The 17,419-nt window shown below is 36.8% G+C and overlaps 1 protein-coding gene across 2 annotated transcripts in view; it reads right to left on the bottom strand.

Moving 5' to 3' along the window:
- The window catches only part of LOC110459673 (putative phosphoenolpyruvate synthase), a 57,458-nt gene that overhangs the window by 8,663 nt on the left and 31,376 nt on the right, over nt 1–17,419 (bottom strand). Inside the window, exons 22-37 of one of the 2 annotated variants that reach the window (XM_021512042.1) lie at nt 16,714–16,786; nt 14,781–14,873; nt 14,384–14,551; nt 12,697–12,828; nt 11,919–12,003; nt 10,759–10,847; nt 10,003–10,161; nt 8,651–8,710; nt 7,379–7,479; nt 6,509–6,572; nt 5,975–6,046; nt 3,968–4,059; nt 3,005–3,083; nt 2,398–2,449; nt 2,146–2,225; nt 1,547–1,649 (exon numbers count right to left, since the gene is read on the bottom strand). In XM_021512042.1, the coding sequence (XP_021367717.1) occupies nt 1,547–1,649; nt 2,146–2,225; nt 2,398–2,449; nt 3,005–3,083; nt 3,968–4,059; nt 5,975–6,046; nt 6,509–6,572; nt 7,379–7,479; nt 8,651–8,710; nt 10,003–10,161; nt 10,759–10,847; nt 11,919–12,003; nt 12,697–12,828; nt 14,384–14,551; nt 14,781–14,873; nt 16,714–16,786 (1,502 nt within the window). Of the gene's footprint in view, nt 1–1,546; nt 1,650–2,145; nt 2,226–2,397; nt 2,450–3,004; nt 3,084–3,967; nt 4,060–5,974; nt 6,047–6,508; nt 6,573–7,358; nt 7,480–8,650; nt 8,711–10,002; nt 10,162–10,758; nt 10,848–11,918; nt 12,004–12,696; nt 12,829–14,383; nt 14,552–14,780; nt 14,874–16,713; nt 16,787–17,419 lie in introns of those variants that run through there. The other variant, XR_002463920.1, reaches the window with a different exon arrangement.

The following is a 17,419-nucleotide window of genomic DNA, read 5'->3' as shown; positions in this document are numbered from 1 at the left end:
AGAAGAGATTGAATTAGAAACAAAAACATGTATCATTGGTTAATTAAGCTGTTGAACTCACCATCTGTATCTCTAATGCTGGAGACCTTATAGAGACTCTGCGCTGTCTCTCTAATGCTGGAGACCTTATAGAGACTGTGTCCTGTATCTCTAATCCTGGAGACCTTATAGAGACTGTGCACTGTATCTCTGATGCTGGAGACCTTATAGAGACTAAGTAAGAGAATAGATTGAATTAGAAACGAAAACATGTATCATTGGTTAATTAAGCTGTTGAACTCACCATCTGTATCTCTAATGCTGGAGACCTTATAGAGACTGTGTCCTGTATCTCTAATCCTGGAGACCTTATAGAGACTGTGCCCTGTATCTCTATTGCTGGAGACCTGATAGAGACTGTGCCCTGTATCTCTGATGCTGGACACCTTATAGAGACTGTGCCCTGTATCTCTGATGCTGGTGACCTGATAGAGACGGTGCCCTGTATCTCTAATGCTGGAGACCTTATAGAGACTCTGCGCTGTCTCTCTAATGCTGGAGACCTTATAGAGACTGTGTCCTGTATCTCTAATCCTGGAGACCTTATAGAGACTGTGCCCTGTATCTCTATTGCTGGAGACCTTATAGAGACTGTGCCCTGGATCTCTAATGCTGGAGACCTTATAGAGACTGTGTCCTGTATCTCTGATGCTGGAGACCTTATAGAGACTGTGCCCTGTGTCTCTGATGCTGGAGACCTTATAGAGACTGTGCCCCGTATCTCTGATGCTGGAGACCTTATAGAGACTGTTCCCTGGATCTCTGATGCTGGAGACCTTATAGAGACTGTGCCCCGTATCTCTGATGCTGGAGACCTTATAGAGACTGGGCCCTGTATCTCTGATGCTGGAGACCTTATAGAGACTAAGTAAGAGAATAGATTGAATTAGAAACGAAAACATGTATCATTGGTTAATTAAGCTGTTGAACTCACCATCTGTATCTCTAATGCTGGAGACCTTATAGAGACTCTGCGCTGTCTCTCTAATGCTGGAGACCTTATAGAGACTGTGTCCTGTATCTCTGATGCTGGAGACCTTATAGAGACTGGGCCCTGTATCTCTGATGCTGGAGACCTTATAGAGACTGGGCCCTGTATCTCTGATGCTGGAGACCTTATAGAGACTGGGCCCTGTATCTCTGATGCTGGAGACCTTATAGAGACTGTTCCCTGGATCTCTGATGCTGGAGACCTTATAGAGACTGTGCCCCGTATCTCTGATGCTGGAGACCTTATAGAGACTGGGCCCTGTATCTCTGATGCTGGAGACCTTATAGAGACTGTTCCCTGGATCTCTGATGCTGGAGACCTTATAGAGACTGTGCCCCGTATCTCTGATGCTGGAGACCTTATAGAGACTGTGCCCTGTATCTCTGATGCTGGAGACCTTATAGAGACTGTTCCCTGTATCTCTGATGCTGGAGACCTTATAGAGACTAAGTAAGAGAAGAGATTGAATTAGAAACAAAAACATGTATCATTGGTTAATTAAGCTGTTGAACTCACCATGAGATAAAAGTCCTCCGAGCTCTACAATCAAACCAGAAATGAGGGGGAAGTATGGCGTCCAGCCTACATCTGTGTACGATACTATCAGGATATCACCGGGCTGAAACAAAAATCATGTTTGTTAACAATACGACCAAGATATTGCAACAATTCCTACATCCATATTGAAGGAGGAGGATTTTTAAAGATTTACCTCTATTCCCCATATTGAACCCTGCCCCTCAGCTCCCAAGATGGCCACACCCTTCATTTATTCACGTCACAGCACTGTGTTGAACAAGATGTTTGAACAAGATACTTTACTCCGCTTGTTCCAGTCTACTCAGCTGTAAATGAGTATGTGGTTGGGCATTGCTAGAATAGTTGAATGCTAGCTGTTAGCGCCGAAATTGCAGCACCAGCTGTATGCTCCCAAGGGAGTTGAGAAAAATATTGCCTGGTTGCTTAGGCCCTATTACTACTGATAATAATTTGTGAACTGCTTTGAGACGACCTACAAACTAGGTTATGATAAAGCAGTATATAAGAACCTGGAATTATTATTATTATTATAATGTCAAATATGTTTTTTACGTATCAGACAGGGGTGTGCTCACCTGTATAGTATGGTTGGCCTGGTCCAGGTCCTTGACCACTCGACCCGTACCGGTCACTATCCCCTGAAACACTGGCATCCCTGACAAACAACACAGACATGAAACATTATATCACAATGATAATTTTTGACGTCAGATCTACAGACTCTATAGTAACTTCTCATGTAGAACACCTTTTCAGTGGTGTTTTTTATGACTGTTCAACAGGCTACTGGTAACTCTGTCAGGTATCTATGGAAATACAGTACTTACCTGTCAAAGTAAAGTGAGCAGTTCTTTGAGCTTCAATTTCTTCTTTCATGATCTGCAAGGAATAATGTCAAAAATTCACAGAATACATAGCGTGCAAATATGTTAGCAGGTAATTAAAACCTTGTTGTTCTTTAGATAATGTTGTTTGAAGTACTGAACATATTTTACCTCTGTGCAGTAATTCTTTGATGTCAACTAGAACTGTCGCTACAATGGCGGACTTATGCCCCCATGTGTGCCAAAAACTGTAGGAATAGTTCTTTCATGAGCATTTTTAGAGCTGTACACCTATCTCAGTGATATTCTTCTTGTACCCTGCCCTCTGCCAGCCAAGACATATACTTATTCTGGTTACTCTAGGTGAAATAGTATAGAAAGTATGCCAAAGACAAACTTTTTTTAAAGAATAAGGTCAAAGGTCAAAGAAAAGGCCAGAGTAACCTACTTTTTGTACTTGAAACTTTGCCATCCCAAGAGTGTACTTGCATACCACATCCAGTTACCCCCCCCCCCTAAATCTACCCTACGTTCCCCTACCCTAAAACAAGAGTAACACACTAGTCATATACATAAGCAGATGATTATTAATAACATTGTTTTCACTTACCGGTTGTGGTACTCCTGTTTGAAGCTTAGGGAAGCTGAGGTCCATCATTTTAGGAAGAAGTTTCCTCCGCCTCACTGCCCTGAATAAAGCACCATTGATAAAACTACTTGCATACAAGATTTTCAAATTAACTGTGTTTTTATAGACTTCATTCTGTCTATACCTTGAAAATGAATTTCTTTAACTCATTCACCCTTAAAGACACATTTGAACTCTTCCAATTTAAAGGGTTGGAAGATTTCATTAAGAAATTTCAGGGGTGAAGGAGTAAATAGTCAAAAAGAAATTAAACAATATATCATTAACCTTACAATGCTGGTCCCATAGTGTTGCTTTATCGTCTTCATCAAAGATACAATGTACTAGGAACACAAAATACTGTGTCAGAATATACGTCTATTTTCTGACGCTCCTTCGTGGAATACCAGATGTTTTTTCACCTTTGGTTCTAATTTTACTTAGCTGAGTTATCATGTAGTTATGTCTTATTAGAAAATGTCTTTTCATACCGGAATTACATCAATAATGAAATTCGCAAAGAGACAGATTCAAAACATAATTTTCAATAAGGAAAACTCATAAATTTTAGTGGAGACTCATTTTTGTACTTCCCAATTTTGAATTGCAATAAGCAGAATAAACCACATCTTGTTTTTGATGAAATTAAATTATTATTTATCGAATAAAACAGCTTAAACTATAAAAGTTAAACTTTTTTTGTCACATTGAGGTCATTGCATACTTTTAAGACATTTTAAGAATTAATGGATACATTTTCTATCCCATGAAAAATTTGGAAGTTGCCAAGGATGAACACACGTATTTCTTCAACATATTAACCTAACAGGATGTCATGATTGCTTGGACAATTTCTCTCAACAACGGTATACATATGTTAAGAGTTCAAGGTTAATTCCTCACCATATCAACCTCCGCTAAAGTCAATAACAGTATGTCACCTACTTTGTGATGAGCCTTGGTGAGCGAGTTTTCAGCAGTTTTCCAATTTCTGAGTGAGTCAGGAAAAACATCAGTTCTTTCTGAGGTAGTCTACCCTGTAAGTTGACAGAGGAATAAAAAGATAGATATAATGTCATACTTTTCATTTCAGAATTTGACTATTTTTTGGATAAAAATGTCACTTAGTATCTATTCTACACATTTGAGCAGGGGAGAAATTTCTATTTCACAAAAACAGCTACGAGAAAATGTTTGCATTCAAAATGTTCATGCAGTACCATATGAGCTGACATTCTGAAACATGACGTCACTTTGATATGATACATGACGTCACTTTGATATGATACATGACGTCACTTTGATATGATACATGACATCACTTTGATATGATACATGACGTCACTTAAGGAATGATTCTTATTTTTTCAACATTTATGAGGTCATAACAACAATGGGTTTATGGACATATTGAATGAATCGCGTTAGCGATTCATGTAAAATATGTCCAAAAACCCATTGTTGTTATGACCTCATAAATGTTGAAAAAATAAATATCATTCCTTATATTTACATTGACGAATCCTTTCAGTGGATCGATATAACAACGAATAAAACAAATAAACAGGGTTTGTTCCTGCTTATACACGGGTGCAACGCAGTGGCGAGAACAGTGTTTTTCGCGGGGAAATGTGACACTATCGTGAGAGATCTTAGCAACCGTCAACAACAATAACACAACAAAATGTAGTTCCATATTCAATGTTTATTTGTAGAACAGGACACGTGAATACGTGGATATTTCACAAAGCACAGTTCAATAATATTTTAAGATGTAAGAATTAAGCATCTAGTTCGGTCGTTCCGAGTGAGTAGTTTTTGTAGTGTATAACTACGCAGTGTGATCAGGTTACTATCAGTTCCCACGTGCTGAGATTCTATGAACACTTGTGTTATGCATTTATGAATGTAATTTTTGTCAATGGGTCTAAGCATACAGAATGTAAATATTTTGATATGATACATGACGTCACTTTGATATGATACATGACGTCACTTTGATATGATACATGACGTCACTTTGATATGATACATGACGTCATTAGATCAACTTTTGGTAAGTGGACAAACATCTACTGCAAAAACGGCATCTGGCGTTGTCTCACATGATATTAAACAATCTGCTGTCAAATTTGATGTGAAGCTTTTCCAATCCCTTTTAGTTTTCAAGTTTACCTTCTGTATACCACCCTTTTTCCTGCGCTTTCCAAATAATATATGTTATTGGTAGATTTGTATGGAACCAAGAAATCTACTACACCTAATATTGCACTCACCTGATGTCATTGTGAATTTTTTAACCAAATTCTCTGGTAAGAGATGAGAGAAAATGGGTCTATCAAAACCTCAGTTCTGACCCGAATATTACACCCTCTGAGGGAAATTCTCTATCTAACATACCTACATATTATAGACTCTATTAGGCTTATCCTAGAATCAACAGCATGATTTATTAAAAGAATCCTGAAGTGTAAACACCGTTCATCATACAAGGATTCTATGAATTCTACTGTATACCAGGGAACTTTCGTCGTCAATTTTCACACTTCACCGGTAGAATCCAATTTCTCAAAGTGTTAATTTCGCCCTTCATTTGTCTTTAGTGTATATAATGTTGTTTACAGTAAAACCTCGTGATACTGCCACCATTTGACCTGAGAAAGTTTGGCGTTATAAAGGGGTTTGGTGATAAACTAAGGGAAAAGTATAAAGTAATTCTTAAGGAAACGAGAAAAAAGGGACATTGAAATATGTTGGCGGTAAACGAGGTGGCAAATGAAATGGATGGCATTATATCGAAGTTTTTACTGTACTTATTTTCACTGGCTTGATAAATCTGCCCTCCTGATGGAGGGGGAGGGAGGCAAAAGTAAAAATGCAAAGAAATTTTCCAGGTATTCACACTGGTATAAAAAATAATTGGTACAGATGTGAGGGAATCAATCATCTTACCTCCTTCATCAGAAGATCTGCTAACTGCCAATACGCTTCCTTAAAGATGTCACTGACCTTCACTGCCAAGGACTAGAGAACAAATGTGAACAGCAAGATAGGTTTTCAGTTATTCAAAATTTCAACAAGTATATAGCTGCTTAGAGGTGATGGGTAGGCTTACATTACAGGATTTGACCTTTTAACCTCTGGATTTGACCTTGACCTTGGTGTATCCCGAAGTGCACAGAAAATACTGTTTGTGTTCCTTGACTTAAAAAAAATGTTGCATTATTCCATCAAACAAAACGCAAATATGTGATTTAAGTTCAGCTGAAATAATTCGAGATGTCACTTTGGATAAAAATACAGATTCACGATTTCACATTAATGGCGGATCTTGTGTTTCAGTGTATAATTACATATGAAATTTATGAAACAGTCTTCTATTGGTAAATTTGTGTCTTCGGACGGGAGGGATTCCTAAAGGATACGACCTCATAAACAGTTAAAATTATGATAAATTTGGTAATGATAATATATTTTCATTTCTACCTTGCCCCATTCACGATTTCCTACAGCCTTTCTCGCCTTTGGTACCATCCACTTTAGGACTTGTCTGTAAAAATATGTAAAACCATGAGAACGGAAGCAGGAAAGGAAAATGTAACAGCCTCACCTCGAAATCTAGACGGACATTCTAACCAACCTATGTAGACAAAAGAATTATGAAACAATTGTCACTCTCAGTCCAAACATTTCGGCCTCCTGGCCTTCTTAAAGGGCGAAAATCAACAATGAATTTAAGTTACGTCTATCTTGCTTCTTTGGAAGAGGAGGAAACTTAAAATTACTAATCTTCTGAAGAAGCAAGATGGACATACTCATCATTGACTTTGCCCTTAAATGAGGCCAAGAGGCCGAAATACTGGGACTGAGAGTGACAATTGTTTTATCATTTCTCTTTTTTTTTCCTTTGGAAATCAATTGTTTGTTAATTATTGCAAAACCAATGAAGCTTAACTTAAAGTCTATCAAAAGTCAGTGAAGCAGAAGATATAGGTCACAGTGACCTTTATTATTCCTGAAGATGTATACACATATGAAGTTTGATGATATTTAGAATCAGTATTAATGTTGCAGGAGCATTATGGGTAGAAATATACTAACATACTTTGTTTTCAAACAACAGGCAACTGACTTTAAATCGAAAAAGGATGGATTTAGTCAAAAATCTTTTAGAAATAAGCAGTGAAAAAGTTATAAATGTTTTCAACAGTTAATGTTTCAGGCAAATTTTTGAATAACACTCAAATCTCTTTTATGCAACATTTGAATAACAGTAAAAAACAACAACATTTTGATAATAAATTATTTCAGATTATACTTATTTCTCAAAACATGCCAAAATCATGAATTCCATGCCTGGTTGTCCAGGAGATGGGAGTCTGCATCTCGGCAAATATATCGGTCAGGCTCACTTTCACCTTCTCCTTCGGCTCAAAGGACTTTGTCCTCAGAATCGTCTATAAACAAAAAATCTGTACTGTAGTACATTCACCGTTTCAATGATCAGTTAAGGGTGTATGGCACCTTACTAGGACTTGCACCCCCTTTCCAATGAGTTCCCCACTTCCTTTAAACTTTTCAACTCATTCATCCCTGAAGACACATATGAACTCTTCCAATTCAAAGGTTGGAATAGTTCATTATGAAATTTCAGGGTTGAATGAGTTAACAGGGATATATTTCAGAATAATTTTTGGGCCGAAATTTTTTCTCCGAAATGCCCCTGACTGATTTAAATGATCAGCTCGTGTTCAGATAACAATGAAATATCCATGCCCCTGACTGATTTAAATGATCAGCTCGTGTTCAGATAACAATGAAATATCCATTACCTTAAATTAGTATTGTTTATAACAATTTAATACTTAAGTCTTTTAGATAAAAAAAAAATACACAATTTTTGGTATAATTATAAAAATTCCCAGATTACTGTGACATGATTTTCGCAATTCCAAAGCCACATGCAGGTCTCATTCCAAAAGAAATAAAGAAGAAAATTATAACTGATGATTTTAACATGGTAAATGTGACGACAACAAATCTGAAAGGTAAGCAAAGCAATCACAAACATGTTAAATCAGTTTGTGAAAAAATGAAAATGTTTGCAATGAACTCCTGGATTTTGCCTTTTTCACCCTCCATGATGATCATGAGGGCAAATCTATTATAAGAGAGAGTATAAGTAGATAACATGACATACTCAGTAATGAAATGTGAAGGGCGAATTTGATTTCATGGGCAGAGTGAAAGTTTGACTGGGCGAATATTTCCCGGTTTACAGTAATTTATTCATATCATTCCATTTATAATTTGCCTCCACAGTGGAATTACCGTAAATAAAATAGAATTACATGTATGTGTACTATTATCAGCTGTCCTGATAAAAGTGTCCCTACTAACAGAGAAAGGCTAGGTGCAAGGTATACTGCTGTGAGCACCTTCGATACAGGATAGAATCTGATATTTAAATTATTAATACATTTTTCATGGGCAAAAACTTTAAAGCACATCAAAGTTATAGAACTTTTGCATGCAAGTTTTCTTATATTAAATAATACATTGACTTATTAAAATATAAAGAAAATAATTCATCAAAATGTTGTCACTTAAGGTACATTAAAATCTTACCTTCAAAACACATGACAGTCTCTCAGGCTGGGCTCGCCAGGACCTCTCAAAGAATTCAGCCTGTAGCATTGAAAAACTTTTTGACAATTTCATACTTGGCAACATTTTAGAATATCCATGGCAAAGATTCCTAGTGCTCAAAATTTAAAACATAAAAAGTATGTTTTATATTAGAGAAAAATACTTTTATATTAGAGAAAAATACTTTAAAATGGCATCTTTTAAGTTGTTCTTTCAATTAAAATCATTATAGATATTAGAATATAGGAATACTAAAGCAAATTCACTCGTGGAAATCATTCAATTTAGGGTCCAAAATTGGGAGTCTCTCTCAAAAATAGTATGCAATTTTAACATATTACTGTGTTTTTTCCAGACACTTGATTGGTCTAATTGACATCATGTGACGACTGATAAACATTTACATTGACCTAAGAAAGTGATACTGACTGGGGATTGTGACATTACAATTTCACCCCTGAGATTTCATTATGAACTTTTCCAACCTTTGAATTAGAAGAGTTCAAATGTGTCTTCAGGGGTGGATGAGTTAAAAGAAGGAAGTGGAACTGGCTTGATTTGAACTTTTAACAATAACATATTAGTGCATATTGATAAAAAACATGATATCATAACTGTTAACCCTCCCTCATTAGAAGGAAGATTCCCTCATTTTGACGAAAATTTAACCCCTCAAAACTCCCTCATTCAAGTCCAAACTCACACAAACTCAAAATCTACTTCCTGTGGTCAAATCATCTCCTAGTTATTGACGGGTGTATGTAATGATCATAACAGGTGTTTCTGAATCAAATTAGTACTTTTTGGAATTATTTTGATACATAAAAAGGGAAAGATAAGTTGAGGAAAACAGTTCCAGTTGCGTTTCACGCACTTTCTCCCTCATTGGAAATGTGGTATGAGGCGAGATCTCTCTCAATGTGGTATGAGGCGAGATATCTCTCAATGTGGTATCAGGCGAGATATCTCTCAATGTGGTATGAGGCGAGATCTCTCTCAATGTGGTATGAGGCGAGATCTCTCTCAATGTGGTATGAGGCGAGATCTCTCTCAATGTGGTATGAGGCGAGATCTCTCTCATTGGAGGTTCCAGAGGTTGACACCAATGTGATATATCAAACCAATACCTGCAATTAGGGTCGTAAATGTTTAAAATGCAGGTTAACCAAGCTAATTCCTGATCATTTCAGTATGTAAATTAAAGTAATTCAAATCAGTAGAAATGGCATTTAAACTATAGTATATCAGTATTAATCACTAATTACAGCTACTAAATTACGTAGAATATCCGATTGTCTACAGCTGTCTGTGCTTATAATTAATTGGCTCACCTCTCTCACATAACGATGGCCGTGTCGTGAAAGGAATACATCAAATTTCTGTTTCAGTTTCGGGAACTCCTCAGATGTCATTAAATGAACACATTCTTCATCAGTGACAGCGAGAAACTTGTCCGTTATACCTGCAGCACATACCTCTCTAGCAAGTTCCTGAGTATTACACAAACAAGCATTTGAGCTAACATCGCTAGGAAATTAATTAATGACAAAAGGTTTTTGTATTATATATAAACTTTATTTGTTTTACAACAATTATGAAACAAATTATTTCAACTTATATTAATCACTCTTGTTGGCCCGTATGTTTTCGCACGAGGGGTCTTAATGTGTGAGGAAACCGGACTATCCAGAGAAAACCCATGTGGTCGGGCAGGTAACCCCATACCTTTTCACGTCTGATCGGAGAATCGAACCCCGGCCGCCTTGGTGAAAGGCAAGTGTGCTATCCACTGCACCAACCCAACGGTAATTTGCATTTCCAATTTCAATAACAAAAGGTTCACTTTTAAAAGAAAAATTGTCCTTTGTATATACCTATAAGTTAGATACTATCAGTCAAGTTCACATGAATTGTTCATCCATTTACGAAAATTATGCAGCAAAAACAATTACTGTACAAAAAAAAAAAAAAAAAAAATCTGAAATAAAATTACAACTTGGGCATTCAAATATTGCCATTTATTAAATAAACCTAAAAGCAACTATCTCTTCAAAGTTGTAAAACAGAAGTATTTGCGAGTGACAGACCTGCATAGCTGTCGGTACTTCAGCACTGTAAACCTCTTCACATTCAGACAACAGTAGTGCCATGTCAGCCATGTTTTCTTGGGTGTACACTGAAAGTTGACGATAAACAAATACATTAATTCCCTTATAAAATAAATTACCTCCCCTTGTCAAATGAATCATTGCTTTTACCAAATGAGTTACCTCCTCTTTTCAAAGGAATGATCTCCCTTTATCTAATGAATCTTCGCTTCATAAAACAAGAGGCCATTGGGCCTTAGCGGTCACCTGAGTTATGTAAAAACTGATGTTATCGATGAAAAAGAAATCATTTTGTAACAAAGGTAACTTGAACTACATGTAATGTAAAATCAAGTTTGAATGATTGCCAGTAGAAAAAGAACAAAATATACCCAAAAGTTGCATTTTCCTATATAAACTATAGTAAATTTCACCCCCTCCCTAGGGGCAAACGTGAAGCTTGAGGGTCATGAAATTCACAATTTTGATAAAGTACCTCAAGACCCTTCCACCTATGAATAGTACTGGTTTCCAGCACATCTGGGTCTGGAGAAAAAGATTTTAAATGTAAGCCAATTTGACCACTTTTAACCCCGCCCCTCAGAGCCCCTGGGGGTGGGAACCATATAATTAACACTTGTGGTGCATATTTGACCAAGGAAGGTTACTGCAAAATTTTATTGAAATCGAATAAGTGGTTACTGAGAAGAAGTCGAAAATGTTAATTGTTTACGGACGCACGACGACAGACAAAAGGCAATAAGAATAGGTCACGTGAGACTTTGTCTCAAGTGACCTGAAAATAACCTCCCCTTATCATATAAATCACTGCTTTTATCAAATGAATTACTTCTCCTTATCAAATGAATTATCACCATTACCAAACTAATGGTTGGTATTCAGGGTGAGAGGGGAAGATTCAAAATGATGCTGATCAAATTATGTTCATAGCTCTATGAACATAATTGAGGAACTTGCTGTGGAAAAGTAAATATATTGACTATAGTGGCCTTCTGTAAGACATTAAATGAAGAGATTGCAGACAGTTGGTTGGAATGCTTGCTTTTTGTATTGCCCTGTCCCCTGCTGACAGGATTTTCCTTTTGATAAAGCTTGGCGTCATGGATTAGAACCTTCGTCCTGTTGTGTCCTCTACTTACCTGACTTTCCCTTGGAGAGGATCCCTGAAACTATGTTAGACCACAAACCAGACATAGAACTCTTCACAATGTTTCCTTTCCACAGCTACAAATAAAAAATCAAGACAATCAGGATGGAGTATATAAACAAGCAAAATCAAGTTAAGGGTCTTGGTGTCCACCAGTTAATTATCGAGAAAAATTGCCAAGCTTGGTAAGAGATAAAGCAATCTCGCTCAATTACCGGTAATGGATTTTTTCTTACACCTTTTAGTTCCAAAAAATACCATATTTCTTTATAGTCTACCAGTGTCCTGTCCAGAGGGCCTTTAATAAATACAGCTCCTTCAGTACTAAAGCTATGTTTGAATGCTTTCACATAAACAATGTAGTCCATCCTTAAAAGGAAGAAAACTTACTCAACAGGGTAGATTCTGTTTTAATTACAATATTAGTTATCTACAAACATCAAAACAATACATAAACAACAAAACAGAACAGAAAAATGTACGAGTGTATCACTCTCATTAGCGCATGGATGAATACATCACTGTCTGAAAATTCCACAAAAATGTTGTGTAAAGGTGCCAGATAGATTGGAAAGGATAGAAAAATCTAGCACTGGGTGTGACGTGGGATATCCTTGTCTGAGGACAAGACATTATGTGAAAATTCCGGGAAATTTTGTGTAAAGGTACCAGATAGATCGGAAAGGATAGAAAAATCTAGCACTGGGTATGACGTGGGATATCCTTGTCAAGATGCGAACAAAATATCACTGCTCATTTACACTCCTCACCCTGTAGTAGTCTGGTAGTTTATCACTGATCGCTAAGTACAGACTGTGGGCATCCTCAACATCGGCACCAATTCTGTAGTTGTCAACAACATTGTACCAGTCATCAAAATCTTTGATGTCTTTGTTCTTTATCTGTAAACATTGATAAACATACTTTATGGGTCTTATTGATTCAACAAAGATTCACAGAGAAACTTCAATTTTTGTATTCATTTAGGTACTTTTTAGGGTCAGAATAGTTTAAATAGATTTAACAATCCATGTACCAAAATATTTAATTATGAACTGGAAACTTTTTCACCACCAAGACCATAGGTTAAATATATTCCAATGATATGGTACTTTTATGAAAAATAATAAAACAACTGAGTTTTAACAGAACAAGAGGTCCAGAGGGCCTGTATTGTCACATGGATTATACAGCAACCATGGGAAATAATTCTTATTACATAAAATCCCCCAATGGTACAGAAGAAAAGATTTAAACCTCAAATTCCCCAATTGGGTCCCGCAACTGTGCACCCAGAGGGACCACACACTCTGTTTATACAACATTTAGTCCCCTTTGCCCAAGGATGCTCCGGGCCAAATTTGGATGAAATCCATCCAATGGTACAAAGGTAGTCCGAATTATTCTGACGTTTTATCGACTTTTTTATATCGGTCTGTTGTCGATTAACGTCAGAACTCCGGCCCTCTATAATATGCAGGAAATAAGAGACCCGCGCCTGGGTCGCTCTTCAAACTGATATTTTAGAAACAAATCATCACTTTCACACACATGTTGCACATGGATCGAAATATCTATTATCGACGGACAAGGGAAGCTGCGCCATGGCCTAAGCTCACTTGCCCTTCGGGCAGGTGAGCTTAAAATGCAATGGGGCCAGACGGTTCGACACATGGATGTCTATTCACATTACAGTCGCTGACCTTCGACACCTGGAAGTTCTGAAAGTTCTGAAAGTTGACCTTTGACTTCAATGCAATACAATGTACAATGACGTGCATGGCTGATTTTCATAAAAGTTTCTAAATTATCCTGGCTCTGGACTTAAAGGATCCCTGTCCCACTGACCTGTAGCTTATCGTATACAGTGATTTCCCCTTAATGTGCAATATCACTGTAGCACTGTAGCACAGTTGTACCAGGACACTTCCCTTACCCAGGTAGCTCTGTCAGTTAGAGCCATACTACAAAAATGTAAATCCATGGTTTTGAATCCCTGTCTAGCCTCAGTGATATTTCACACGCAGAACATTGTTGTTGATTAGATATTTTGTTTATTTTATTTTCATTATTTATTATACAGGTTCCTCAAGGTATGGTTTTGTTTATTAAAGCTGTCATCTCGGAAAAAATAGTTTCCTGTGTGTAGTTTCAGTTTTTTGCAGTGGTACGGGGATCCTTAAGATTTTTTAGATAGACAGTAGCGTTCTTTAAGAAAATTGTCATTTTTGTCCCTTTGACCTTAAAAGTAGGCCAAGTTCCTATATTTCAGGAAGTTTATAGCACTCCATCACAGGTAGCTTCTGACCAAATATCATGAGTCTAATTTTTTCAGTTCTGAAGAAGAAGTTTTTTAAAGTAAAGAACTAAAAATGAAGAACACTACACCATACCATTAGCTCAGAGACACATTGGTGAGTGAAAAAAGTAAACAAAAAATCATAATTTTCTACACACTGAGAGGAAGCGGATGAAGATTTTCAGTCTGTCCCAAAATGTCCTTCTTTTCCCTACATATTGCTTGATCTCCTCAACAGTTAGACCATCAACAGTCTGTCCAAGGATGCTCAGCTGGCCACCTTCCAGATTCCCGACGATATTGTTGATACTAATTAACCCAACCATCTGCAGATGACACGAGAGATTAAACAATATTACAATCATTCATCTTTATCAAGGTTTACACAACAATTTATCAACCCCATGAAAATGATGGTAAGAAATGTAATCTTCGACGGGTTGATATAAATTCTAATATTTTTAACATTTTGTTTTGTTTTATTGACATCATGTGACAGTCATTAAAAAGGGATGTAAACAGTTTTTTTCTATGTGCAATATACAATGTACTCACATTCATATTGATGAAACATCTGTTTGAATGGGTAATTATCCCCTTGGCATGGTACCGTATGTTTGGTCCACCGGCCATCACCTCCGCTAGATACTGTAACACAGACAAAGCAATGACTCCATTATTACAAAATCTAATATCTCAAACATAATGTTGAGCTTGAGGTTACTATTGGATCCATTGCGATATATATTTCTGTTGCGGAACTGGACTGGGGCGATCGTCGGCAACAAGGTAGCTCAATCGGTAGAGCATCTGTCTAGAGTTAAGAGGGTTCCAGGTTTGAACCCCGGTCTGGCTGTGCCATTTTCCCCGTCCTATGACATTTTGTGCCTGTGATGAACCCTTGTTACAAGCATAGGGTGTACTTTTGGCTAGGAGACTCTAATCTGGGTTGTAAATAGTGACATCTTTGGGGACAAAGAGGGAGGAATGTAGCCGAACAGGACTGGGTAGATTGATGGACCAGTAAGCTCAATTGGTATAGCTTCCATCTAGAGTTTGGGGGGTCCTGGGTTCAAATTCTAGTCTGGTCATGCATTTTTAATTTCCATTCCTCTACATTGAAAGTCCCACCATTTTTGTGTTGTACATCCCAAGATAAGTTTTAATTTGCTGGGAATTTCACCGACTTAAAGTACTTACCCTTTAATACAGGAAAGAGTTATATACAAAGTTTAAGATCTTACAGTTCAAGTTTGAGAGTCCCATAACATGTGTTGTATCTCCAAAGAAGAAGAGTTCCATTTTGTTTGGGATTTTTCTGACTAAGGAGTTGCTTGCCCCTCATATAAATATAAAAGGAATTTGCAATTTATTATTTTTCTATTTCCTAGACATCACTGGCGGAGAATCAGTCCCTGGACCACTTAATTAAGCAATAAATGTTTTAGCGAATGTTGTTATGGTACTATAACACACATTGCTTTTGATGATAAACTTATAATCAAGCCCGGTAGGGTTTTATGTAAGTTTGTCAGCAATAGAAATGTGTGTTGTAGGACCATAGCAATATTTGCTAAAATATTCATTGCTTATATTTACATTTTGATATAGAGTAGTAATGCTTTATTTAGTTAATTCAACAGTTTTTGAACAGCAAATTAAGTGTTGACAACAATGAAACTGATGACATCACAATAGAGATTGTTGACATCACAATAGAGATTGATGACATCACAATAGAGATTGATGACATCACAATGGCAAATGTTGTTATAGTCTCACTGCAACATTTGCTTTCTCATACATTACAATGGAAGGATGCATAGCAAATGTACGTATTTAATTTTGAAGCCGGTTGTTGAACAACTATCATGATATTTCTTAAGTGAATACTTTTCTGCAACATTACTGGAAATAATTTCAACATCTTCTAACCCCTTCAAAAAACCTGCAAGTGTAAATGTCTTTTATGAACATTAGATTAAATAAAATTTCACATAGAAAAACTTTTCAAGAGTCTCTATATAGAGGTATTCAGCAATTTTAGAATTATAACCTCATACATGAAAACAATGTTGTTTAGTTTTTTTTATAGATATTTCTTGTTTCATTAGCAATATTTTACTGGTTACCCCCGGTATCTGAAATTGCAAAACTGAGGTAGTTAGCATACAATTCACATAACTCTTGATTCTTTTTTATTCTCAACTACAACACTGACAGGTGTGCCTGACTGACCACCCCCCCCCCCCNTTATTTTAGCATCAGTAACCTTGACCTTATTGACACTGTTTAAACCCCTATTTTAGATCTACATATTACAGTGTGTCACTATGTCAAACTTCACAAAGATTAGTCTGTTGGTTTCTGAGATAGTCTCTAAACCAAAAGTGTGGACAGACTATTTTAGATATTTTTACTATAAAAAGGGAAATTAAAACCAAGATAAACTGAGACTATCAGCTGATTAGTGAAATTGTCTACTTACCTCCGTGCCCTTTCGGATTGCTGCCAAAAATACAGAGTGAGTCAGTGGAGTTACGGCCCCTGGCATCATCTCGCTGAGAAACAGACAATCAGAAGTAAACACATGTAAATCCAGAATGGAAATACTTAAAATAACGATAATTTCATTGGGAAAAAAAACATATATATTGGAAAAGTATCTTCAAATGTACAAAAGAAAATGTCTTTTCTGAAACCCAAAGTTTAATAACATGGCATATTGCTTACTGCTTACTACTATGGGTCTACGTCATCAATTCTCAAAGAGCCCTGACCCACTGCTTTGCAGTTTTTCCTATATACCTCCTCCTAACTTCTGCTTGGATATTACCATAAGACATTATAGTCTAAAGTGTAGGTAGAATACCTGGCCAGGATTCTTCTGTTGATCAGGTAGCTCAATCGATTGGAACGATAGTTAAACAATCTGAAACTGGCTCGAATCCCAGTCCCACTAAATTATTTCACTCAGAACACTTTAATTGTTGATTGTGTTTTGTTTAAATCATCTTTAATAGTCCCCTAAGTAATAATCCCCCAAATAATAATTACCCCAAGTAATAGTCCCCCCCCCCCAGGAATAGTCCCCCCCAAATAATAATCCCCCAAGTAATAGTCCCCCCCCAAGTAATAGTCCCCCCCAAGTAATAGTCCCCCCCAAGTAATAGTCCCCCAAAGTGATAGTCCCC

This window comes from Mizuhopecten yessoensis, unplaced genomic scaffold (genome assembly GCF_002113885.1).
Source record: "Mizuhopecten yessoensis strain PY_sf001 unplaced genomic scaffold, ASM211388v2 scaffold1313, whole genome shotgun sequence".
In the NCBI taxonomy this organism is placed as follows: Eukaryota; Metazoa; Mollusca; class Bivalvia; order Pectinida; family Pectinidae; genus Mizuhopecten; species Mizuhopecten yessoensis.
The sequence above is the reverse complement of the archived record's forward strand: the minus strand, read 5'-3'. Positions and strand labels throughout refer to the sequence as shown.